This window comes from Crassostrea angulata, chromosome 6, assembly GCF_025612915.1.
Source record: "Crassostrea angulata isolate pt1a10 chromosome 6, ASM2561291v2, whole genome shotgun sequence".
Classification (NCBI taxonomy): Eukaryota; Metazoa; Mollusca; class Bivalvia; order Ostreida; family Ostreidae; genus Magallana; species Magallana angulata.
In genome coordinates, this window is record NC_069116.1 from 13,714,409 (window position 1) to 13,741,331 (window position 26,923).

A 26,923-nucleotide genomic window follows, 5' to 3' on the forward strand; every position below is an offset into this window, starting at 1 on the left:
TGATATTCAATTTTTATTTTGATAGATTTTTCATTGTTAATTTGAGGGATAGCAAATTTATTTCACAAGAGGGAGTTTGTGCATCGTCACATTCAAAAACCAATATAAACGATCCTCTTCATTTGGCTGCATGTGGTTGCACGAGACAATAATACATGTATCTCATAGATCATTTAAATATTGACCAATATACAAGTATAGCATTCTTTGGAATCATTGAAAATTGTGGGGCCAATTTTCATGGATAGTGGGTGTTTTGCTTATTTGAAGGGATGTAATCTCATGGTATAGTAAAGTATCCAAGAATAAATATTGGACCATAAGTAGGAATCCAGTGCCCCCTTAGAATTATTACTCAATCTGTGCTCAATTATGACCTCATATCTAAGGGATTTTGTAGCAGTAATGACATTTCTATATGCCAATATGAAAGAACTTGAAAAAAGATCTGTATCAAAAATTGCAGTATGATTAATTTAATGTAGCTTACTACACCTTGAAATAGTTTCTCAAATCAGCAGAAAGTTACTTAAATTTGTTAGATAGCATGATGCATAGGAAGTATTGATCAAGTCATATAGGCCAAAAATATGCAATCTAAGACATAACAAATATGATTTTATAAAATTTCATTCAGTAAATATAAAAAGCCTCGGATAGATATGAACTCATAATCTGCAGTTCACAAGTCTGATGCTTTAACCACTGAGCTGTGATAATATAACCAAACCACTGAAACAAACAATTTAACAAAACATTGAACTGCCATCTTGTGACTTGGTGTCTTATAAAAAAGTACATGTTCTGATGAAGTGAGGTACACAGCAAAATGTGCCACATACGTTTAACATATGTAAAATCTAACGTATGTTAAACATATGTGATGTTGAACGTATGTTATCACACGTATGTTAACCATACGTTTCTCAACATATGTGTAACGTACGGTTTGACTTCACATGTGTGTAACGTATGTTTAACATATGTTGTACGTGTGTTAAGTTCAAACATATGTGAAACGTATGTGGCACAATTAGCTGTGTATACCTTAAAAAAATATTTAAGAAATTTTCCACATCTTGTTTGCCATTCACAAAACAATTGATAGACTCCTGACAAATGATTGGTCAAGATGGAAAACAGAAAGTTCAGAGGTTATGAACTTTTGTCACATTTGATCTTCCCACTCTATTTCATTTGGATTCCTCGTTAGTTGGTATGGGACATCTGTCGATATTAATGTGCATGGATCATGAAAGTTCATTATAATTAAAATACTTTCACCAGTTTAGAATTTTTAAATTTCATAATATTTAACCAAAAAAATACATTTTAAAAATTTTTGGAAGGTAAAAAACTGCAATTTTGGAAAGGTAAAATTCTTAAAATTCCCAGCGGGATTTGAACTCATGACTTACATACTAATAGATATCTGTCCCACTGTGCTATGCTGTTAGGTGACAAGTTCAGGAAAGAAACTATTTATAAAATTACACTGGTATTAATTGTTAATTTAGTTAAATGGTTTGTCACAACATGGAGGTATCCCATCCATTCCATTGATTAATTCTCCCTTATTACATACATTTGAAGTAAATTATATGTATTTTCAAATGCAGAACACTATACACAAGAACTATCTTAAAGTGGTAATTGGTGATATTTGTATAAATTTGAAAAAATATCCCCTGAAGTGAAGAGTGGCAAGAAAATTGAAATTTCCTCCATTTCCCCGATTGGCTGCTATTTATACCCCAGAACCGGCCTTTAAATTTAATCTTTTAGTCGGAAAAAAATCTTGGATTAACCTGACATAAGATTATGCAGTGAGATGTAAGTGATTTAAAATGTGTGTTATTCCATTAATTAAAGATATAAATATATAAAGACAACAAAAAAAGTTATAATAAAATATTAGAAAAACGTTTTTTTAATGCACAATTCGTGACCTCAATATCAGTTTTTAAAAATAAGAATGATACATGCAATTGCCATATTGTTGGAATGATATTGTTTAAATCTTAGATCAAAGTTCATGTTACCACAAAACCAAAGGACTATATGCTGTATGGTCAAATATCTGCCCCCGATTTCAACCAATTTTTTTAAATAGCATCGTATAAAAATGAAATCTTCACAAATCATTGTAAAGAGGATGCCTATAACTTTAATAATGATTTTAGTCATCATTGCTCACTCCCTGTGTATCTATGACGTCACCTAAATGACCTAATTCCCGCAAATTTGCAAACAAATGAAGATATTATCATTTTTGCTCTATATTTTGCATTCGGAAGTATAGAGCGCAGATCTGCTCAAGTGCGATTTTAACATATGTTTTTCTTCAGATAGTTATACATATTATACTAAAAAATGGTACTTGAGCAAGCCTGCGCTCGATGTTTTCCAGTCGAATAACCATAGGAAAACACCCATATTTTGCTACAAAACATCAATTTATCAAAATAATGCAATATTCATGACGTCATTTCTACATTATGACGTCACTGTGGTGATAACCTTTTACACCTTTATTTCCAATATGATTTTAACTATCTTTCACCTTATTTTAAAGCTCTTTCTAAAACTTTGATTTTGGGGGGCAAAAATTGCATAAAACCGCACTTAGTCCTTTGTGAAGATTAACAGTATTTACATAAAAAATGTTTACCAATTTTTCATTTGGAATGGAACATTTGAACTTTCTTCTTTTGGTTGTTATATAATGACACATTATTTCTTCAGAAAGGAAAAATTATGTGGGAAGACATGCCCTCTCACCAAAGCAGCACACAGGTTTTGCAAAATCAGGGTTGAACATTTAAATTGAGATCTCAGGAGGAAGGGGGAGGGAGTATCTGTATGTCCCTCTCTGTGCAGTAATCAACATTTTTATTTTGTCCACCACATTTTAATTTATCTGTCAATCACACTAACTCTCTCTTTCATAAACTCACAAAATTTTCCCCATGTATGTGTCACGGAAAGTAGTAATTCGGTATCTCAAAACAATGATTTTGATGAGTAATTTCCACTGTATCTTTAATTTCTCTGTCCTAATGAAATTCCTATTAATTATAACCTCACTTTAATTTTAAAAATTACAATTTTATTATCACATAAAGTGTATACAATTTACATGCAATCTACAAGTACATGCAGATTTTTAAAATAACGTTAAACAATAACAAAATAGTTTATTATTCATATACATGTATATACATATTGGAAACACTGGTATGTAGAAATATCACAAATGTGATATTTTATCATGTGAAATTAACTTATAAACATTAAACACTGAAACAATACACAACAGAAATATAAAACTAATTCACCAAATGAATACGTACTAATTAAAAGAAATATTGCAGCACATGCACTTATGGTACATTGATCTTCAAATTCAGCAAAGCGTGATTCACATTTTTTAAAAGTTGATTTGTGTAAACAAAACCTTGGTGCATTCTAGGTCTAAGATTATAAAATACTTTTCTGTAAAGCAAGAAAATAAAATAAACATTGCCGCCAAAATCCCGGTTAAAAATTAAACTAAAATAAATCAAAAATAAAAACAGCTGATATCTATAAGCTTAAAGTATAATTATATAAGGTAAAAAAGAGTCTCTTCAAGAGACAAATTGGGGCGAGAAGGCGTAGTCATGAATGTCGGGGGTCTCAAGGGTATCCCCCGATTTTGATTTCCGTTTGTTTCGTCGTTCACATTTAGGGCAGGATTTGGAATCCAGTTTACAAGACTTATGGAATACAGATTTACACTTGGAACACTGAAAGAAAGACATACATATATTTCAATAGCAATGTCTTTGTACAGTAAAATACAGTAACAACCAACACTTTTATAAAGTATTCAACCTAGCCTAAAGGAAAGTTTCCTAAATCTAAAAGTCCATTCATAATGAATTATGTTTATAACAAATAATATTATGCTTGTCCTTGACTCTTTGATTTAACCGTGTTTTATGATATAAATGAACTGAAGGTGGAGGAGTGTGTTTTAAAGGGGAATAACTCCTACCCTGATGGTATCATCAGTCTGGAATGGATAGATGACCTTAGGGTTGTGACAGAGTTCACAAATAAAGCCCTTCCCACTACACAAGGGGCACTCAAACACATGCTTTGTTGCAAACTTGATGGACTTCTTCAGGCTCTGAGCTAGCTGTCCTGATGGCACTTGCAGCAAGTCCTGCATAAAATATGATATGAATAATGGACAATTGATCAAATACCATAATAGAGTAAAACTGTATTGATGTATATATTTTTATAAGGATTAGTGTATCAACATGACTGTTAAATTTAAGGAAGGGGGAAAGATCAATTATTACACCCAATTCCTTGAAAGCCAGTTTAAGTCATTGACAATCACATGCCATCAAATGAAGAATATGTGTATAAACTACTAGCATTCATGAATTCAATGTATAATATTTCATTGCACATCTTCGCTAGCCAATGGGGTAGCGATTCAAGGTGGTTCTCTAATCATGAAAAGAAAAACACCATGGATCATTACCTAATTGGCTAGCAAAGATGATCATGGCAATATTGTTAGCACTGTGCCACCATAATCCCGAAGTGATATTTCTTAATCAAATTTGAAAATAAAATATGTGTTTGTTTATGTAAGTTTGACTTACAGCCAGTGTATAATTATGAACACCCTCGTATAAATATTCTTTTGGCCACATGCTTTTCCGAAATTCATCAGCAATGGACTGTTTACATGTGAACAAGTATGTCTTTAAATGGCAGAGCTGCTTTCTCAATTGCTGTGGAAGAAAACAAGTAAAAATTGAAGAATAATAGGATCCAGCAGGTTTTATCTATTAATCATTTATATTAAGTACATAATGAACTGGACAAAAAGAATCTCATTAAGTAATTCAATCATTAATGATAGGTATTAGTCTCTAAAACTTTCTACTTTCCCATTATTTAGTGTGTACACAGAGCGCTCACAGTGCATTCACCATGCATTCACTTGTGCTCTCTGCTCTGCTCCAATCGTGCTCACCGTTCACAAAGCCCTTACTGCTCGTTCAGCATTCACTTAGAGTTCAGTCAGATAATATTTATTTAGGCTGATAGCAATACATATATGTAGTTAATTTGTTATTGTTTTCTTCATTACTGAAAAAAAAACGATGTACTAAGAATAACTCCAGAGGCACTCCAAATAAATCATTCATCCTGCATTCACATAGCATCCATTGTGCATTCACCGTTTAATTTGCGCTCATATTTGCACTCTGTTTGTGCTCTGCATTCGCTCACCGTTCATAATTAAGCCCTCCCCAATTTTCGTTTAACATGTGTTCATGCAATGTTTGCTCAGAGTGCACTCACCGTGCGCTCACCGTTCAGTCACCATTCAAGTGGGAAAGCAGAACATTTTAGGGACAGTATCAATTCTATCAATATTAACATCAACAAAATAATAGGGATATTTGTTTAACCTGTAGCTGGCCCATTTCTGTGATGTGTTCGTACAGTTTGGGATTCACTGAAGAAATGTCAATGACAGAATGATCTTCAACATCTTGTAGAAAAGTCAGGGATTTCTTGGAAACTGTAGAAGGTAGAGAGTAAATAAACACACTGTACAGACATATCTCACAACTGTGTTACATGTGCTAGCTGTCTTCATCCCTATAAGAAGAGTCTGTCAATCTGTTAGCAGTACCATTTTGATAATTCTTTTAAATATTGTGTGTCTGAAAATCAGGGCAATGAAAATGTTATCAGAAGTTTTTATCTTTACATCAATACAAATACGATGAACAGTTTTTGAGATAAATTCCATTTGCCTTGCAGTTTATCACTCAATAACTAATAATGCACAAAAAGTCGGACCGATGTGTTTCCTGAAGTCCCAGTTGTGGATGATCAGGGCAGGAATGTAGTACTCATCGTTTTCATGACACTCAAAGCAGTAGTACTTCCCATCAAATGTACATACTCTTGGCTTTCCATAGACTACGAAAAATAAATGCAAAAGATTATAGTAAATAATATTTTGACTTAAGGTGGCTCACTACACCTTGAAATATCTTCTCAAATCAGCAGAAAATTACTTGATTATGATGGATATCATAATCGATAAGAAGTATTTATGACAAATTAGTAAAAAAATTGCAACTTTGGATGAAAAATTACATTTTAGAAAATTTAATTCTGCAATCAGTAAACATGAACAAAAGCTACAGGCGGATTCGAACTAATGATCTGTGGTTCAGAAGCCCAATACTTTAACCACTGAGCTACTACAATATACAACCCAATCGAACAATATAAACAGTTTAACAAAACATTTAAATCACCATCTTGTGACGTAGTGTCTTAAAAAGTACAAGTCTAGGTGTAGTGAAGTACCTTATTAGAGACACCTGCTGAACCGTGCAATGCTTACTTTCAAAATGACACTGAATTCAAAGGGTCTTTAATAGTGACACTTACTGAAATCAATGAGTATTTTACAAAAACACTTACTGAATCTTATTAGTCATTTACTATCATATCCATTTATTTTAGAATACAATGTACCCTCTGAATCCGATAATTAGTCTTTTACATCGACACTGAATCCATTTGGTCTCTCTACAGAGACATCTTTACTAAATCTAATGGGTATTACTGAATGGATTGGGTCTCTTTACAGTCAGGCTCTTACTACAATCAATGGTTCTTACTGAATCTGAAACACTGAATCCATTGGGTCTTATATATTCCTTTGGTTCTTACTAAATCCATTGGCTTTCTCTACTAAATCCATCATATCCTTTACAAAAATACAAAATCCATTTTGGGGGGTCTTTCTTAATCGTTTACAAAGTAGCATACTAATTTAAAGACATTTTTTGAATCCAGTGGGCCTTACTTACTGATTTTACAAGGTATTAAATACTGAATCCAATGGTTTTTTTTACAGAGTCATTTACTGAATCCAATGGGTCATTCATAAAGACACTAAATCCAATGGTTATTTTACAAAGACATATTTACTGAATCCAATGGGTCGTTTACAAAGACACTAAATCCAATGGTTATTTTACAAGGACACTTAGTGCTTTAATCCAATGGGAATTTTATAAAAACACTTACTGAATCCAATGGGTCTTTTACAGCTGCCACATTGATAATTTTGAGCATCCAGGCCTTTCTCTGTGGTTATCACTCCAAGTAACAAAGTCTGGTTATTGGGATCCTATCATAAATGTTCAAGCAAAAGAATGGTAAGAGAATGCTCAACACATGCAGAGAGGCATCGCCGTCTCCAAGTTTTTTTAAGTCAATGCCCAGCCTTAAGTCTGAGTTTAAACTCGAATATAAGTATATTTTTTTGAGAATCTGAGTTGAGGACTGAGTTGAGGGACTTGAAATTTTGGTAACGGTGAGACCAAATAATAGTTGCATGACCAACTCAAATTTTGCTCACAAAATTGTTGTAAAATCCAACAGTAAATAACTCATATCAGTAGAAGATATTAATTAAAGTAAATTTAGTTTGTTTAAGGTCAGAAGCGACCTACCGGTATATTGCCGCCCATCTCCGCAATGTGAAGATTTTCACTAATTTCAAAATTATTTTTCATGTTACATGATCTTTTTTCTATTTGGAAAAATAGTTTCAATTGCAATGAAAATATACAGTTTGACTTTTTAAAAAGAAAAGAATAATTCAAAATATTCTAACTCCGAAATTAGACTGGTAATGCAACCTGATTTTTTGGACATTAACAGGTTTTAATGCAAATAAAGAAGAAATAATCTATCAAGTACGGTAAAATTATCTAAAACTGAGGAACGTCACATCTGTTCATAAAAAAAAATATAAACCATCGATCAAAATCTTTATGTGTGTTAATGTCTACAAAAGAATATACCAGGGTAATTGTCAATTTTAAAATTTACGCAGGAATTAAAGGACTATATATGGTTTGAGCCTAAAATGGCCCCCTTAATTGAAAATTGTCATCTTACTACAATTCTTTGTTTTAATTATACAAACATATACATTTGAAGTTTTTTCATAATTTTCATTTTGATTTTAGTGCCCACAATTTTAAAATATGACATCATAAAGCTAACCTTTTCCCGCCATTTTCTCATTTTTAGCATAAAACGGCTTGTTTTGAAGCAGTTTTCCTTTAAGGAAACATTGAGCAACTGCTTGAACAAGCAAAATATTTTCACCAAAGATGTATCTCTCCAATACTTGTAAGTGACAAAAAGTTTGTTCTTGTTCAAAGAGTCAATCTATATTTCCCATTCGAAAAAAGATAAGAAAAATGTCAAATTTTGACTGATTTTGATTGATTTATAAAAACAGCATCACTTCTGGCGTCATATACTGCCAGCCAGTAACACAACAAATTTATGTACCTGAATCGATCATTTTAAAAATAGCAAATTATGGGGGCCAAATTTTACTAATATCATATATAGTTCTTTCTATTTACTTATGTGCATCATCAATAATCCTTTAAATTCCTCTTCCATCCTACGGGGTTTCTAATTAATATCTTGAATGTACGTTGTAATATGGCAGTATGTTTTCATTTTTACATACTATGTGCAGCACTAAGAGCGTATAATAATCTCAGGTTTGTATTTTTTCTTACTAGGTAATTTTCAAAGAAAGTGTCAGCATTGATTGGTACTTCCCAGCTAATAGAATTAAATTCAGATGTTTATCAAAGATATTTAGTACATTTTCATTTATAGATCAATTCATTAAATATTTCATAGATAAAAGATCCTTTACATGCATACTGTAAATAAATACAGTTTTAGTAAGAATTTTGTATGAATTCAGTTTTACCAAAGCAAAGCTATTAATAAGAACACTTACATGCATATTAATTGTAATAAAGTTAACATAACAATTAAACTGAATAAATATCACAAAGAAAGGATAATTAGCACCAAATGTACCAGTTACATTATATAATGCATTCAATCAACTTTCAAGAAATATTTGAGCTGATATTGAGAAAAAGGTAAGAACATACGAGTATATCTCTACTACAAACTACACAGTTAATCAAAAAAATAACAACACTGAAAAAGAAACGTGAAATAGATACTGTAAATCAAATTTTATTTGTGATGACATTATCTCGCAATTTACCAGATTTAAACTGGTTTGCAGCCACTATAGTTTTTGCGATCAAGATGTAGATTGCTGTAAATTCCTAGTAAAATGTGAGGAATTTAATATCCGCTTAAAATTGCGAGAAGCCGTCTCATGAATTTTAAAAATCTTGCTTTTTTTTATTGGACATTATGTAAACTATATGAAATTATGTTAAAATTTCAGCATTTGTGATTTTATGTTCTCACGATTTGATGAAAAACGATTGAATCTTGGAATTAAGTACTCATGTAAAATAAGGAATCTTTAATACCTGGAAACTAATATACCAGAGACATTTGAGGACTGGTGTGTGCGGCGAATAATACTCATGACGACATGGCTCGACAAAACTTGTGAAAATTTCTTGCATTGAATAAAAGTTGGTTTACAGTAAGAAAAAGAGATACAGAAGTGTGAGAAGTCCAAACCAGAGTAAAAAGTCATGGGACCTGTTTAGCAGATTTGGCAGTTGAGAATTTTCAGACACTTGTATTAGGCCACATAAAATTAATTTTTAAAAAGATTCCAAAAAATTTGTGTACTCATATTAGCATTAACAACTTAAAAAAACCAAAAAACAAGAGGCCCAGGGGCCACATCGCTCACCTGAGCAACAATAACCTTAACTCAGATCAAATCAGCATTACAGTATAAAAATCAAAATATCTTGACAACTAAGTACGGTGGATTTTGCTCAAAGAAATTAAAAATCTGCCAATTTTTATCCACATATTTTTATGGGAAAAACCAAGCGCCTTTTGTTGTATTTGTAAGAAGATTTTTCTCTATTCCTTTATAATCCCCACCCCCTTTTTCTCTAGGGAATCATGGTTTGATCAAACTTTAATCTGCACAACCTGTACTTTCACACAAGTTTCTGCTTTTTGAACTGAATACTTTTCAGAAGATTTTTAAAGATTTTTCTCTCTATTCCTATGTTAAAATTTTGACTCCCCCCCCCCCAACATGGCCCCACCCTACCCAAGGGACCATGATTTAAAGAAACTTGAATCAACACTATCTGAGGATGCTTCCACTCAAATTTTAGCTTTTTCTGGACAAATAGTTTTTGAGAAGATTTTAAAGATTTTCTCTATATATTCCAATGTAAAAATTGATCCCCTATTGTGGCCCCACCCTACCCAAGGGACCATGATTTAAAGAAACTTGAATCTACACTATCTGAGGATGCTTCCACTCAAATTTTAGCTTTTCTGGCCAAATGGTTTTTGACAAGAAGATTTTTAAAAGATTTTTTCCATATATTCCTATGTAAAAATTCATCCCCCATTGTAGCCCCACCCTACCCCCGGGGACCATGAATTAAAGAAACTTGAATCTACACTATCTGAGGATGCTTCCACTTAAATTTGAGCTTTTCTGGCCTAATAGTTTTTTAGAAGATTTTTTCTATATACATGTATTTCTATGTAAAAATTCATCCTCCCATTGTGGCCCTACCCTACCCCCGGAGACCATGATTTAAATAAATTTTACTCTGCACTACTTGACGATGTTTCCACAGAAGTGTAAGCTTTTCTGGCCAAATGGTTTTTAAAAAAATAGATTTTTAAAGTTTTAATTCTTTATAAGTCCCAATGTAAAACTTGATCCCCCCATTGTGGCCCCACCCTACCCCTGGGGTCCATGATTCGAACAAACTTGAATCTACACAACCTAAGGATGCCTCCACACAAGTTTAAGCTTTTCTGGCCTAATATATTTTGAGAAAAAAGATTTGAAAAATACCGACAAATTTTTAATAATTTTAAATCATCTCCCCTTTTAAGAGGGTGTAGTCCTTCATTTGAAGAAACTTGAATCCCCTTCACCAAGTGATGCTTTGTGCCAAGTTTGATTGAAATCCGCTCAGTGGTTCTGGAGAAGAAGATGAAAAAGTAAATATTTTACAACAATGACAACAACAACGACAATGTCAATGCCAATGACAACAACAACGGACAACGGACAAATTTTGATAAAAAAAAGCTCACTTGAGCTTTCAGCTCAGGTGAGCTAAAAAATACAGCAGTAATTATTTCAAAATCATGATAGGTGAAACAGATACATTTATGTATTTAAAAAAAATTAAATAACAAAATTTTCCCACCCGCCCCATATCTCTTACAAATCAGGATGAGAATCTAAATATCAATCTTATGTGGCCTTATAAGGATATGGAGTTTCAGGAAGCACCTGCTCTTCTGAACAAGGCCTCAGTTATTAGTAAACACAGGATATTAACTGAGAAATAATTTAAGAATATTTCTCAGTTTGTACTTTGGTATATGTTCATAACAAGATTATCTGGTTATGAACATATAGACTAAGTCACTACAAGGAAGTGTTTGTCAAATCACTACATTGAAAGAGGATTTAGTCAAATCGATCACTACAAAGAGAAGTTAGTCAAATCACTACAAAAATAAGTTAGAGATATAAATAGTAAGCATCACATGCAAGCTGGTCATGCATGCAGCCAACCCCACATCACTCACTCTCTCTGAGCCCTCCGAGTCAAGGTCACCGATTATTTCAAAGTCTTCTTCCTAAATATGTTTATAAGTTATTTATTCATAGAACTGTATCACATTAGATCACATCTATAGACCCTCTCTCTCTGCACAGAATAATCAAATATGGAATTGCCAAAAAATGAATATTCAAATTAAAGACATAAAATTAAACACAAAATTTTAATTAAATCCAATGGTCATATTGCTTTTAAAATAATCTTAAGGAATTTGGAACCTGAAATACTAATAATGTCAATCAACTGAAAACCACTTGGATATAACGATGGGGACCTAAAATGTTCATTTAAATTTATTTAATTTGTAACCCATGTCACATGCCATTTTTTTGAAATATGGGGCCCCAAACAGAAATGATAATTTTCCTGAAATTATTGTTTGGATTTGGCATGAAAATTAATTTTTTGAAGAAATCTTTTGAACAATTATTTAATTATGATTTCAATATAGCATGAAGTTGAACATATAACATAGCAATAAATTAAAGTAAAGTAAAGTATCATTAAGTTTAAAAAACCTTGCTTTACTTTTGACTTCAATTGCCAGCTAGTACATAATGAACACAACAGCAGATGTTAACATTGTTAAATATTTCTGGAGTAATCAAATTATAACGCAAATAACAAAAATGTCAGTAATGCCATCTTTCCAAAACTTTGTATACAAATGTACATATATCTAATGTCTCACGTAAAAGTAAAAAAAAAAGCAGGAATCACATCTCAAAATTTTGAGATATTTTCTTACGGCATAAAATAAGCTTATTTTAGGCAAAAATTGGATTACATTTTTCTTGACTTCTACGAAATACAAATGTATAAGCTAAATAAGCCTAAATATATAGACAGAAATATCAATATATTGTTAAAATTTATGTTTTCCAGAACAACATGAATATATCGTAACACACAAACTATCTGGAGTCTGGTCTATACACCTAAAATTTGGAAACTAAAGTAAAAGTATATACTCTAAAACCATTGAACAACCAAAATATTGCAACATTTAAATTTAAATAATTATTCTTATATCCCTAACAAAGAGCTTACACCTACATGTATTGACTGAATTATAATTGATTCCACAGTATACTATAAATTTTAAAACTGTTATGTGGGCAGACAAATGCCATTTATTTATTACTTGTCTGCTCATTATAAGTGTTAATATGCCAGTCATTTATTACAACAATATTAAAAAATAAATCCTTAGATAATTATATACATGTGAACATGCTTTTCTGAATAGATTTTATAGATTTTCGGACAGAATGAAAAAATATTCCAAATGGCAGAGGGAGTATACACAGTAAGGGCAAGATTATATAAATAGTGCCTGTTTAGGAGGGTAACAGTTGAAATTGACACCCCGAGAAAACCATTGTCAACCGACGCAAAGCGGAGGTTGACAATGGTTTTCGAGGGGTGTCAATTTCAACTGTTATCCTCCCAAACAGGCACTATTTATTTTGTTATACTGAATGTCTTTTTTAAAAATTTTAAGAAAATTTTACTGCTTTTATAAAGGAATAACGTGAATTCTACAGCGAACCGTACGCGCATAATTTTCGCGCATGTAACATTTTTTAATGTTACCCGTTGCCAAGTGCGTTGCTAACGCTGAGGGTAATAGTAAATATTATTAACTGCGTCTTAACCAATCAGATTTCAGTATTTAACATGAAAGTATAACAAAAGCTGTTCTACCATGTTTAATTGCAACAAAGTGCTTGTCGAAAATTAAATGTAGGGAAAAAAACCTACTGTAATATCTACATGTATGGTGTCTTTATGACATCATAAACCACTAAGATTTTCCACAATCTTTCATTACATTTGATGACATTTAAAACCAGGATGCTACATGGCTGCTTATTTTTTCTTTTGAACAGTAACTTATATCAAACTACCGTAGCTGTTTGATAGTTGTATTCACCTGAGGGTCAGAAATTCTTCGATCCACCTCTGGGGATGAAGGGGAGTAGTCAGTCTGCTCTGGGAGCTCCTGAAGTACGTCGGCCATGGTAGGGGAAGCAACTTGGCTGGAGGGGGTGTAACTCTTCAGCAGGGAGTTAAAACTCTCAGCTGGAAACAGGGACTTACACAATGAGTCACTCTTTTAATACAATGATACATTCTCTTCTATTGGGATACAACATCAGACTATTCTTTGAATTTTTTTCTTAAAGTATCTAGTAATTTTAATCATTCATTAATATTAAGATACAAAGATTTGATACACATGTATTTATCATATCTACATTTATTTCTTTTAGATGTCTTTGAGTTATGAATGCCAACATTTAGTAAAATTAAATGTTTTTTAAGGTTACCCGGTAATTCTTCTTGGCTTAATGTACATGTATATTCTAAGTTAAGTTGCACACAAGTATAAATAAAACATTTTTTTCAACAGGCTAAAAAGACACTTTCAATAGCTATGCATAGATCACTCAAATTCTGTACATATTAAGTCAGACCCCAAAGTCTGATGGTCATGCCAAAGTCTGATGGTCTGCACAGTGTGGTGGTATGTTGCCAATATGGACACCAAAGTCCAATGGTGGTGGATGAGCTACATTTGTGATGTCATAGGTAACATTGTACTACCAGTTCAATATCAAAGAAATGACAGGCTGTCCAGACGAATGAGATTTTTGACAAAGTGAGGACAAAGAGGGAGACTAATAGTTCCAGTCCATAGCTGTATTTGTCTGTTTTAAACGAGGTGTCAAAATTATATAAATTAAAGGTGGAACACTCATCATAATTGTAACATGAAGGTGTAATTGGTGGAAGGCTGGGGAAACAAAAACAGAGAGTATGGTATCTAAATAGTAATTGCCCTCTTAAATTGTGCTTTAAACTAGTAGATGACAATCAAATCCAAGATGCATGAAGAAAACTTGATGTAGGGGTTGTTTAATAAATTAGTTACCACCCAAAGCTGAGTTTTTTCCTCTTTATTCTCATTTTAATTCAGTTTTGTATGCTATTTCATTGGCCTTCTATTTTATCCTGACACACATAGACATATGCACAACAAAAACAATATTTGTGCTTTTATGATAAAAATTAGAAGCATCAGACTTTGGTATGTCACACCAACCAGATTTGGCTCAGACCATCGGACTTTGGCATGACAATTCGAACTTTAGACTGCATTTTGGAGTCCTTAAAGGAAGTGAACATGAAAAAAATAATTGTTGCTTAATAAATTATAAAAGCCTTTTGAAACTTAAAAATGAGGTCCGTTACCTATTTGTTTATTTCTATCAAGAGATTTTATCAATTTAACACTCTCAGTGAAAGGTTTATGGAGGTAATCCATTATTCCCCAGCATGCATCTCTTCTCTGACGTAGATAAGCCACATTGCTGCTGGTGACTGGGTCAATGTTGGAACTAGGCCAGTGTTTATGTACAGAGTTGATAAAAGTTGAGGAGAAAAATTATGCCTTGGTGTGAAGAAAAATTTTGTGTACTGTCATGAGAAGACAAGGATTTAGTACATTTCTATAAATGAACCTCAGATAACTATTTATTATTTGTACAAAAAATGAATATAGATAAATTAATTTGTGAAATATAAGACCATCAAATTCCAGATGTTTGTACGGAGATGCATGTGGCAGTCAGTGTTTACATAAATAAAATGCTGTTTTTAGATTTCAATTTAAATTGATATAAAATTGTAATTCCATTTTCCATGTGGGGTTTCTTACCGTTACTTTTTATTTAAATGCCCTGAGATTTTTCTGATTTGTTTTTTTTTTATACATAAGATCTTGATGATATGTACGCAGGTTCTGTTTATGCTGTCAGAAGAATAACAGGACTAAGACACTTTTTAAAAGTCAGGATGCTGTGCAATGCGCACCTTGTGTGCTCATTTATGTAGCACACATAATGTTCAAACTCATAAACAAGAAATTCCCGAGTGCAAGAAAAAATAGGTCACAATAACACTGATCCACGGACATTCCATTCTAGTTACATGTCACATTAACTGCTGGTGGGAATGCATCATTCTGAGATCCAAAATCTTCCTCCATAAACACTGTTTAAAATGACAACTCTTTGCATTCCTTTCAAGTTTCCATTCACATTTTGATGATGGCATTTTATCCCTGTTACTACACGTGTGTAAAAATGCAATGTGTCTCACTGACGGCAGCATCAGTGCTGCCCTCTCTTAGATGCTTAGAGATAACCCAGCAGGGAGGTAATGATTTTAACAATATGGCAGCGCTCATGGATTGCAAGAATTAGTTATTGTAAGTGGTATATCTTTTTACTGAGGAAAGCTCTGTCTAAACGGTTTTCAGATATCATTATACACATCAAACAGACAAATTTGAGCCCTTGATAATTTTTTCATGTTCACTTCCTTTAATATATACTCATGTTATCATAGCTCACTATCAGTTCATTATGCATGAGCTGACCAAATCATCTTACATTTATTTCTGAGAGGCATTGTGCCAGACACTGCATGGGACTGGGTTGGTTGATCAAAGTCTGAGGACCATCCACTTTTAGCACCCAAGCTGTTTCCTATACTGGGCGGTGAAGCAATTCCAATGCCCTCTGCAAGATAGATTACTGTGGATTCATCATTGTTCGTGTTCGAGGCTTTCGTGGGTAACCCTTGCCCATGAATTTACATCCCCACGAATGTATATGCAAACATATGTTTAATATTCAGTTACAAAATAGAACTTGCTACCAACCAAATTACGTCCCCACGAATCCAAAAAATTTTGACTACCCACCAACATTGACCCCCACGAATAAAAATGACTCCACAGTACTCAATCCATTTGTTGAACATTAATAATTATTACTTCCATGTTTGGATTGCTTGAAAAACCAAAAAATACCATTTTGAATGACTGGCTTGAATAATAAATCTCTATAAATATAAGTTATCAATACTTGTGATAAGAATTTCAAGTCATAATATTGGAAGTGGAAGACTCAAAAGAGGAGAATCACAGAAACCATTTCCTCTTTCTTACCATCATTTTCTGGTTCCAAGCAAACTGACAGGGCACCAGATCTTGGTCGTCTTGGTGATGAGGAAGCCTGCTCACTGACCTCTGTGTCACTGATAGAGAACCTTTTTTGTGTGGTCTGATCCATCATGGTTGTCTCAATAGCATCGGCGACCGCTGGGGAGAGCTGAGGCTGAACAATATTCCTGGTCCCTGCACCGAACTCTGGCTTCAGGTTCTCTCTCCTACTCCTCGACTTTCTCCTCACTTTATTCTCATCCTGTGGAGACCCAGTGTAACTGTTATCACATGAAGAATCACTCGTAATTTTCTTATCTCTCTTGTCACTTGGACTACCCAGTTCTGTGTTGAGAATGTCCTGTAAGATTCGCTCATTCACAAAGTCTTGCTGCTGCGGACTGACTGGGAAATCACTGGGTTTGTTCTCTGAGATCATGACTGGCTGGGTCTCCTCAAATGGACTGTCAGCTTTATTTGTTTCTTCGATACATTCACGCATGTCCTCATATCCATTTACTCCCATCGGACTTACAGGAAGTCCCGATCCCTCAGAATCAAGGAAAGTGTCTTCTTCTAAGTCCTTACTGTCCAAAAGCTCTCCTGAAACACTGGAGTAACTAAACTCTCCATAAGAGCTAGGGTCATTTAAGGAGGGTTTGTCTGGAGAACTAAGATCTGAACCCAGGTGGGGATTATCACTAGAGAACATTGGATCAATCTCTTCATCAATATGTTCTTTGCTTTGTAAATCGTTGTTACCAATATCCTGACCTGAGACATCTGCATCATCACCTAAATCAAACATGGGCTCGTCGTCTTTTCCCCTGTCTGCTACATACAAGGCAGGGTTCTTATTGTATTTCACTGGGTCAGGGCAGGATACTCGACTGGAACTGGAACACTCGGACCTACTTTTGTTTCTTGGTTTCATTCCTCGAATTTTGTCCACATCCTCCTGGGTCAGTTCAGAGCTGTATTCTGAGACAGACTTTCCCTGGGGGAGAGATGACTCCCCTCCCTCCTCTAGACTAGTCCTCTTTTTGGACTTGCTCTTCTGTCGGTTGATGTGATGTATGGACTCGACCCCGACATCTCTCCGTTCTGTCTCATTTTTCTTTAGGCTTGCTAAATACCATAAAGTATAAACAAATTTCCTATCAATATATACATATAAATGTCATAGTACAATATGTAGTTAGAATATATGGGCTTATGTAAAACTATATACCCACATTAAGAAATTGCATGTACATTGTAATAACATAGATACATGTATTATGTTAACCATTTTAACAAGAGCTGGACTTTGGGTAGTTCTGTCAAACAGCAGAGGGATGTATTCCTGTTTATTTCACTGCTGGCCACTCAGCCAATGCTCTTTGAAATCAACAAGATTTGTCTGGTTTTCGAGCTAAAACTACACAATCTATATTTCACTTGAAACAAGAGTCATTTTTAACTTGTTTTGATGCAAGAAAAAGATAGTTACATCCTACCAAAAGTCCAAGGTCTTGTTAAAATGGTTCTATCATTAAAGGAGTGAATAATTTGTTCAGAAGGCAGTGCCTTAAGTGCATGTACCTCTTTGAGGATGAATAACAGGAAGGGGCGTGTTCTCTGCGTCAATTAGCCCCGCCATCACGAGGGAGGAGTTTGGCCAGTTGTTTAGCACACTGGAGTTGTAGGAAAGCCGGAACTCGTACAACATTAAACCTTGGAAGATAGGAGAAAACGAGGAGAATGATTAAACTAAATCTCTAATGATGAAAAGTACATTGGGAGGATGCATACCTCACCTAACCTCTTCATGCCCGCTGGCACATAAGGCCCGAGGAGGTTGCAGACCCGGAAGATAATAGATAAACATGTTAAGATGAAAGTAATATTAATAAAAAACTTAAAAAGACTATATTATCACTTACAGCACTGTTAATTTCCTGATGGCACTTTCCCATAAATATAATCATCTTTTTTAATATATACATGAGTAAATTTATATTAAAATTAGCATGACTTCCTTATCAAAGAAAGGGGCTTCTATAGGGGGATTTTTTAATAAATTATTTAAAGATAAGATTTGTTTCCCTGCATGTATATACCTTTTAAGTAGGAAAGAAATATTTCAGGCTGTTCATGGTCTCTAAAATAAGATGTACTGCTATAAAAGTACCTATAATATAAATAAAATTCAGATAATGTTCCATTTGATTATCAATGCATGTGGTGACAATGGATTCTAACAAAGGTGCATTGCAGGCAAAACATATCATGTATAAAATTAACTTTTAAATAACATTGTCATGAATTTCATCAAATTAAATGTGGAAAAACAAAAGTAATACAGGGTGTAAGTTCTCAGTGTATATACATTGCCATCCTTGACTTACTCCAGGGATTTCTTGTCTGCCATCATGGCATTGACATAGCTCTCCATTAACCCATCGTTGAGCGCAACACGAATCCAGGCCTGGAAAAAAGAAGCAAGGTAATGAACAATGCATCACTGAAATACCTCACATTTATTTATAGTGACCTAGCTAGCTCACATTTTATATTTTTTAATTGTGGAGAGAATACTGATGTAATTTCTATTATCAAACTGATCTTAAATTTCTTTAAATACATTAAAACTTCCAAAAAATATTAAGGCTTATCATCTTATATTGATGTGGAAAAGAACCTGTTTGTTTAAAAAAAATTGCGCATTGATTTCTTGGGGTAAAAAATTGCATACAGTCAAACTTCGTAATCTTGAACTAGATGGGACTGTTTAAATAGTTCGAGATATCTGAGTATTCGAGATATCAAGGGTAAAATACTTAAAAAATAAATGGTTGGGACTTACAAATCACTTCAACATATCCACTGTATTCGAGATATCGGTGTTCGAGATATCGAAGTTAACGGTACATGCATTTCGTATAAAATTTCTACAACTATAAAGACAACATAGACTATTCAATGTGTCTTTATTGAAATCATGTCTACATTTCAATTCACTGAAAATAATAATTGCTTTATGGTAAAGCGATGCTGGTTTAATTAAACCAAGTAAGAAAAGCTTACCCTGCACAGACCAATCTCTGAGTTGACCTGAGCTAACCGTTTCAACTGAGCTATAACATCACTGTGGGTAAACCGCTCACAAAACATCCAGAAATTCTTTAAGAAAAAATATACAAAACCATATTGTTATGTGGAAAGCTGTGTGTACAAATCACACAACTAACAAACAAACAAATAGATAAAAATCATAATCTTAATTCATAGTCTCTAAATTTACATGAGATTTTGCAAAAGTGACCTTTCAGCTTCAACAAGAAAGACTGGTCAAATTCGTGTACAATGCACATGGGTAAGAGCACTATTCGGCACATGTACATGTATATTCAAGTTGATCAATTAAAGTTACTTGAAGAATGACTTTTACCTTTCAACAGGTACATTAACAGTTGTATTTGTTACATAGCATTGATTTAATGTACTCACAATTTGTTGGGCTCCATTTTCATATCCCTGATTTATACCAATGTAATTTGCTATCTATAATTTAGAATGTTTAAATCAAATAATACCAGGATTATCAAAGGATTCAATGTGTTAAATATATAATTTGTTTTGATTTTCCATGAAGTTGACCAACCAAGCTAAATTACCTTTTTGGAAACTGGCGGCTTACAGCCATGAAGGAAGATGCTTTCAAGAATGTTACAAATTGCATTTGCTGAATCAGTGCTGTTAAAACAAGAAATACAAAAATATTAAATTTGTTAATTATGTCTAATTACATTTGCAAATTGGAGTAAGACTATATACATTTTGCATTATATTGTCTTGATACACTTGAAAAGTAAGAAAATTGCTTGTGGGTATTTTCCGGGGGTCAATTTTTCATGAAAGTCAGATTTATTAATGCACTAACACTTATTTTATTGATCCATGAAGTTTCATTCCATTTAATAAACAAGAGCCCATGGGCAACATCGCTCACCTGAGGAACAATAGCTAAAAATCAGATTTAAGGAGTCATATACAAAATATCTGCACAATGAAGTAGAATAGATCCTGTATAATAAGATTTTCAAACTTTTCTACAGATATTCTCAGGTGAAACATCAAGCCCCTTATGTAACAGGATGAATTCATAGTCATATCACATACTAAGTATTGCAGTTCTCAAGAAGATATCATTATAAACCTAAATCAAATTTTATATATCAACACTACCTGAGGATGCTTACACACAAGATTAAGTTTTTCTTGCCTAACAGTTTTTGAGAAGAGGATTTACTAAAAATACCAACAAAGGACTATATTTGATATATTTTCCCCCAATTCTAACCAATTTTTAAATATTATCTTTATAGATCAAATCTTCATAAATCATTATACAGAGGATGCCTATCACTTTAATCTTTATATAAGTGATCGTTGCTTATAAGCTGTTTATCTATGATGTCACCTTAATAAGCTAATTTCGGAAATTTTGCTAAACAAATGAAAATATTGTCATTTTTTTTTTTATATTTTGCATTTGGAAGTATAGAGCCCTGAGGTCCATATACCTGTAGTTATACACATAATACTTTAATTTGGTACTTGAGCAAGCATGCACTCGATGTTTCCCAATCAAAAATCCATTAGAAAATACCCATATTTTGCTCCAAAAGATAATTCATCAAAAAAAGAAAATATTCATGATGTCATTTTTAGATTATGATGTCTATGTGGTGATAACCTTTAACACACATATTTTCAATATGATTTCAACTATCTCTTCATAGAACTTTAATTTGGGGGGCGAGAAATGTATAATACTGCATATACATGTAGTCCTTTTAATAATTCTTAAATAGCTCCCATTGAAACAGGGCATGGCCTTTCATTTCAACAAACCTGAACCCCTTCATCCTAATACATTAATGCTTTGTGCTAGGTTTGGTTGAAATTGGCCCAATGGTTCTGGAGTAGAAGTTGAAAATGAAATAGTTTCTGGACAGAAGGACAGACAGACACCAAACAAAGTGATCAGAAAAGCTATTTGAGGTTTCAGCTCAGCTGAGCTTAAAAAGGTATTATTATCCGATTTTAAAAACCAATAGTTTTGTCACCATGGAGCATCAGGTAACAACCAAAACATATGACACCAAGGTGACACACAGGCAGGTTATCAAACCATACCACATCTATACATCACATTTTGTTTCTTGTGTCTTTCACCAATTGAAACAATTTAAAAAGGAACATCAACTTGCATTTTATTAGCTCACATTTGTTTGAAAATCATAGGTTAGTTCTACTAAGTGTCATTTTTTACCATGCATCTTTTCTTTCAAAGTAAGGAAAACCCTTAAAGTCAAAATATGTTTCTTATATTCTTTAACCATATATTTGGACGTCACAGAGCAACGAGAAGTGCAAACAGTATGGAGTTAACTCTGGGAGGTGCCAATACAAACTGTGAAAATGCGCAATGATGAAAATAATGTATCATATTATGTATGGATCAATGTATCAACACATCCATTTTTAGTCTATTTTAATGAGTACTATCTGTCTTTAGTAACTGATTTCTGTTCAGTGAAACAGTATATTCTGTCATTATTTGGTACATAGAATATCATGACAATACTTAATTTGAGGTTTCAAAATCATTTGGTTTTAAGCCCAATATACATGTGTAGAAATTTTACTCTTTACTTTATGTGATTTATTGTTGACAAAACAAAATTTGACTGCATGCGTGACCTCTTTTTTTACAGGATTAAATTTTCAACTTTTCTTAGAAATAATGGAACATATTTAATTTTTTATTTCAAATTGATTAAAACTATTGCTAAATTACTTAGAATTTTTAAAATAATATTATGACTTTAAGTAAAATACATGTATAGCTATGGCAAAAGTCTATGTTTTATTTTATTTTTTATTGGCCCTTGTATAATTTACAATTAGGTTATGTTCAACATTCAGTGATTGAATATTGACTGTGTGTATGGGATACCTGAGGATTGGTTCATCTGAGTTCAGTTGTTGCTCCTGTTGGAGCTTCTTGACAGCTGTAGAGAGTTCCTTTGTGATATTTTGTTTGATATCATTTTCTTGAGCAACTTCTACCGGAGTTGGACCTGAATAAAGAATGAATCAAGGAAAAAACAAGTCATTGGTTATATGATCTAAAAACCATATCATTGACACCATATATTACCTAAGGAAATATAATGTCACCTACAAAAATGATAAAATAAGTTTTAATTAATAAAAATAAAATGTTAAAATTTCCCCCAAAGTCTACATATATAACTATCTCATAATTCTAAATTAGTTGTAATTATATCAAAAACTAACTTCAGCTTTACAATCAAAATATCATTCTTTACCACCCGACCAATGAATTATGAGTCTGTTTCGGTGTGAGTCTGTTTAGGTACATGTATGAGTCAGTTTGGGTACAACTTCATTTGATTCCTTATGACATTTGATTTTAAAATAAAGTTTGTCAATCAAGAAAAGGAGGTTAAAATATCTTATATCATCACAGGCAAATGGTTACCCTGACAACACATTCATATCAACTAATTGAAGTGATCCTGACAAAGATATATTCGAAAAGTAGCACTGATTAGTCTATAGAATTTATATGTCCTATCAGAATTATTTACACAGTATTCTATGGAGCATATATACATGTATAACCACATGATATTATCGTAAACATGTTAAATGCTTTGATATATTTACAAATGAATGAACACTTTTTAAACCATGGAACTTAATAATCAGAATGTTGTATGTATCTTTCATACTATATAATCAATTTAATTAAGTTTGTGGCTACAGGGGGAGATTCTCAGTGATTCATTTCACTTTACTGCTTAAATCAGCTGACGAACACCCCCTGTCCTTGACTTATATTCCCTAGACCACAGATTTTCTGTTTCTCTTCAATATAAGTTCAAAAATACCTTTTCTTTTAAACAGACTCATTGGAATTTTTCATATCTGCGTTCCTGTTTGGTATATAGAGTCGTCTTTACGTAACACCAACAGCAGATCAAATGGGTGGCTTTGTTGCCAAACAGAAGAAACACTTCCGGTTTAAAAGTGAAAGTAGCTTATGATTTTTCATTCGGAGTCTTTCTATATTTATGCTTTGCAATATGTACAATACGTTTCAAGATTTGGGATGGCATCAAGAACTTCAGCTGCCTTAGAAATACGAAAACTAAGAAAAAAATTAAGACAAATTGAAAATTTGGAACGAAAAGACGGGGACCTACTCGATGAAGAATTGTTAAAAGTATTTATTATACACAGACATAATGTTGAAACAATTTCACACCGACACGTGCAATGACTATGTTAAAGCAGCAAAAAATAATCACCTGCACATTCATCAAAATTTAAATATGAGGTGTTTAATCATATTTGTATTGTTTAATGAGAGTTCCTAAATATAATTCCCTATACCTGGCACATGTATTTGTAACCCCCCCCCCTCCCTCTTTCTATAGAGTCTTTCAATGGGAATAATATGAAGAAAAGAAAATTACATTGTCTAGAAATGTTATTGTGCATCATCATGGTTTTTAAAAGTCCTGTTAGATATGTTATGAATTTAAAGCAGCTGTACTAGCTAACAGTCATGTACTGTCTATATATAGAAGATTAATTACTAACCAACTGAATTTTCTATATATATAATTATAATAAAATTAATAATCAACTGACTTTTAAATGTCTTTTTAATTTTTACAAACTTTTGTTTTCATTGGAAGATAAATTGATAATCTGGATCAGTTTTGTCTGAACTTCAAGATTACAATTATTTGAGAGAAATTCCGAAAAGAGAGATTACACATACAAATAGTCCATAACACATACATGAACATGCATGTAGCAGCCAGGCAAATTTACAACAGTATGCCATTATCATAAAATGGTGGTTATATACTAACTGCTTTCTTTTGCTTTAGCTCACCATTTCAGAGAGATATACAGAAACAATACTTCTACCGGGAGACTCTCTTATAAATGCATTGCAAATCATATTCAAATAAAATGGATGTACTATTAATCTAGGCATGTGTGGTATGTTTTCTTCAGATATCAAAGAAAAGGTCAATTAGAGATAATCTTTTACGCTTGTTGGCAACAACAGAGGATGTTGAGGAGAGTTTTGAAGCCTCAACACAATCAAATGTGACAAATAACAGCGATGATTCAAAAGGTCGGTGGTCTACTATCGTATGTATTCAGGCAGGTAGAAGGTATAATTGTAATATGTTTTAAATGGGGATTTTTAAAAAAATATTTAGTTCATGTAGTTGATTCAAAAAGATATATATTTTAAATGGGGATTTTTAAAAAAATATTTAGTTCATGTAGTTGATTCATAAAGATATATATCCCGGTAGAAAATATAGAGGCCTTTCTCATTTTATATTCTTTGGCTTTGATAATATGTTGTGTGTGCGTGCGTGCATGTATCATTTCATCAATGATCATGATAGATCCCTCCTTCACCAATCATGGATTGAAGTTATCTTGCTTTTGCATCATCATCATCATCATCATCATCATCACCATCATCATCATCAATAATTTTTTGCCCATATCTCTCATCATAACAATCATCATCTCTTACACAACAGAGCCTCCAGACCCTGACATGTGTACCAATGTGACGTTGGTGACCCCTGAGGATGTGGAGGATGACTCCTATGTGGATGTGGAAGGGCTGGAGGTGGAAATCAGTGAAGAAATCTCGACACCTGATCGCACTGAGGATAATATACCTGTTGAGAAGGAATTCAGTACAGATGATGCATGTCTAGTACAAAACCAAACAAAACTAACACCCGAAAGAGAAACTGAGATAGAAAGAAACAAGTGAGAGTCATTTATTCAATTAATAGAGAGGTTTGGATTTTTTTATGTGAATCCTTAAAACATTTTTTTTGTAAACACACAATTATGAACCTGTAGATTTTTCTTTGGTAAATAAAAAAAATTGTGAATGAAAAGAGCATTTATTTTACGAATTTAGTATAGAAATTGTACCTGGTGTTTTAACTATTTTTAGAAACATTTATGACTGATTGAGAAGAAAGTAACGCTGATATAAAAAAAAATAATCGTAGGTTTCTGCTATATATTTTGAATATGTTACAATGTATGAACTATTGTATATGTTATTATAAAACTTTTGGTAGATTGTTTGCGTTTTCTAATTTATCGTCTACCAATTTATGTTGATTTTTCATCGATACTCTGACATTTATTAGTGTAAGTGTGATTATGAAAGCACCAGAGGTATAAAGCATTGTATAAGGAGATGAGAACTTGCGTTGAAATTGGCATTTGAAACCTTAGACATGTATTTCTTTCAGTGTTTACCGGTAGTTTATGTTACTATACTGGTTATTTATAAGGCCAAAATTGCATATGTGAAAACTACACAATCTTAATTACATTTCTTTCAAAATACACTTATTTTTTCATCAGTAGGAGGCTATTTTCTAATATGTAAAATTTACAGGTTACGCACTACACCTAATATAAATTTCAATCACATAATTTATCTTACATATATGTGTGCTTGTAAGTTTTTATTATTTAACAAAAAGTACACATATACGTAAAAAATCTCAGCCTCTCTAATGTTTCTATTCAATAGTTAAGTGTAAGTACATAAGATTTGGGTTAATTATCACAATTTTAAATACCCTGTTTATGGGGAAGAATAGTTCCCAACTATTTTCTCTTTTTAAATAGTAAAGTTTTACTCCCTTTTTGGGAAGTTAGTACCCCTGGACTTTGCTTTTAGAAATGTTCATGCATAAAGCAAATTAATCTTATGGAAAACCTTTTTCAGTAAATGTAGAATTAAACTTTTTGAAAGATATGCAATAATTATTATCAGGTCAGTAATTGGTGCATTCCTGTGATACTGACATGCACATACCAAAGTACAGGTATATATACTGGTAGTTGAAATATGAAATTGAAGTTAAATTCTGATATCAATTTTAACAGTCCATACCATGTATCTCAAAGGACACCCCTTAGAGGAGACAATGTGTCTGATAGTCAAAATCAACAAAAGGAAAAGACAAAATCAAAGCAGTCCAAAAAGTCACACAGTCAGTTAGATACTGGTAAGTCATATTTAGGTGAATTAAATTCCGTTGGGTAAGTCCAACATTTA

General features: G+C 32.8%; 2 protein-coding genes across 4 annotated transcripts in view; one reads left to right on the forward strand and one right to left on the reverse strand.

Annotated features, from left to right (window-relative positions):
• Positions 1 to 3,183: 3,183 nt before the first annotated feature.
• Positions 3,184 to 23,836, reverse strand: LOC128187154 (pleckstrin homology domain-containing family M member 1-like). 2 transcript variants are annotated; one of them, XM_052857399.1, is made up of 18 exons: positions 23,679 to 23,836; positions 22,718 to 22,841; positions 20,370 to 20,448; positions 20,203 to 20,256; positions 19,780 to 19,875; positions 19,101 to 19,180; positions 18,813 to 18,883; positions 18,295 to 18,426; positions 16,717 to 17,838; positions 16,157 to 16,285; positions 13,633 to 13,781; positions 11,662 to 11,712; positions 7,129 to 7,231; positions 5,881 to 6,003; positions 5,484 to 5,596; positions 4,665 to 4,796; positions 4,040 to 4,210; positions 3,184 to 3,788 (listed from the first exon to the last, which is right to left on the reverse strand). In XM_052857399.1, the coding sequence occupies exons 1-18, from the start codon at positions 23,698 to 23,700 to the stop codon at positions 3,630 to 3,632; spliced, it is 2,910 nt and encodes a 969-aa protein (XP_052713359.1). In that variant the 5' UTR covers positions 23,701 to 23,836; the 3' UTR covers positions 3,184 to 3,629. The 2 variants fall into 2 exon arrangements, with proteins under 2 accessions (XP_052713359.1, XP_052713360.1); XM_052857400.1 differs by lacking the exon at positions 11,662 to 11,712.
• A 9-nt stretch (positions 23,837 to 23,845) lies between these two features.
• LOC128187156 (uncharacterized WD repeat-containing protein alr2800-like) overlaps positions 23,846 to 26,923 on the forward strand; it is a 30,450-nt gene continuing 27,372 nt past the window's right edge. The window contains exons 1-4 of one of the 2 annotated variants that reach the window (XM_052857401.1): positions 23,846 to 24,013; positions 24,820 to 24,943; positions 25,368 to 25,605; positions 26,752 to 26,873. In XM_052857401.1, the coding sequence (XP_052713361.1) occupies positions 23,900 to 24,013; positions 24,820 to 24,943; positions 25,368 to 25,605; positions 26,752 to 26,873 (598 nt within the window). In that variant the 5' untranslated portion in view covers positions 23,846 to 23,899. The remainder of the gene's footprint in view (positions 24,014 to 24,819; positions 24,944 to 25,367; positions 25,606 to 26,751; positions 26,874 to 26,923) is intronic. The other variant, XM_052857402.1, reaches the window with a different exon arrangement.

What these genes read in the sequence shown, in the direction of transcription:
- LOC128187154 (XM_052857399.1), bottom strand. Translation starts at nt 23,700, where the DNA reads ATGAGTCTGTTTAAAAGAAAAG. An exon ending in CAGAGATTGGTCTGTGCAGG is followed by an intron (nt 19,181 to 19,779) that starts GTAAGCTTTTCT and finishes TCTTTTTTCCAG; the next exon opens with GCCTGGATTCGTGTTGCGCT. An exon ending in CTTGGAACCAGAAAATGATG is followed by an intron (nt 16,286 to 16,716) that starts GTAAGAAAGAGG and finishes TCTATCTTGCAG; the next exon opens with AGGGCATTGGAATTGCTTCA.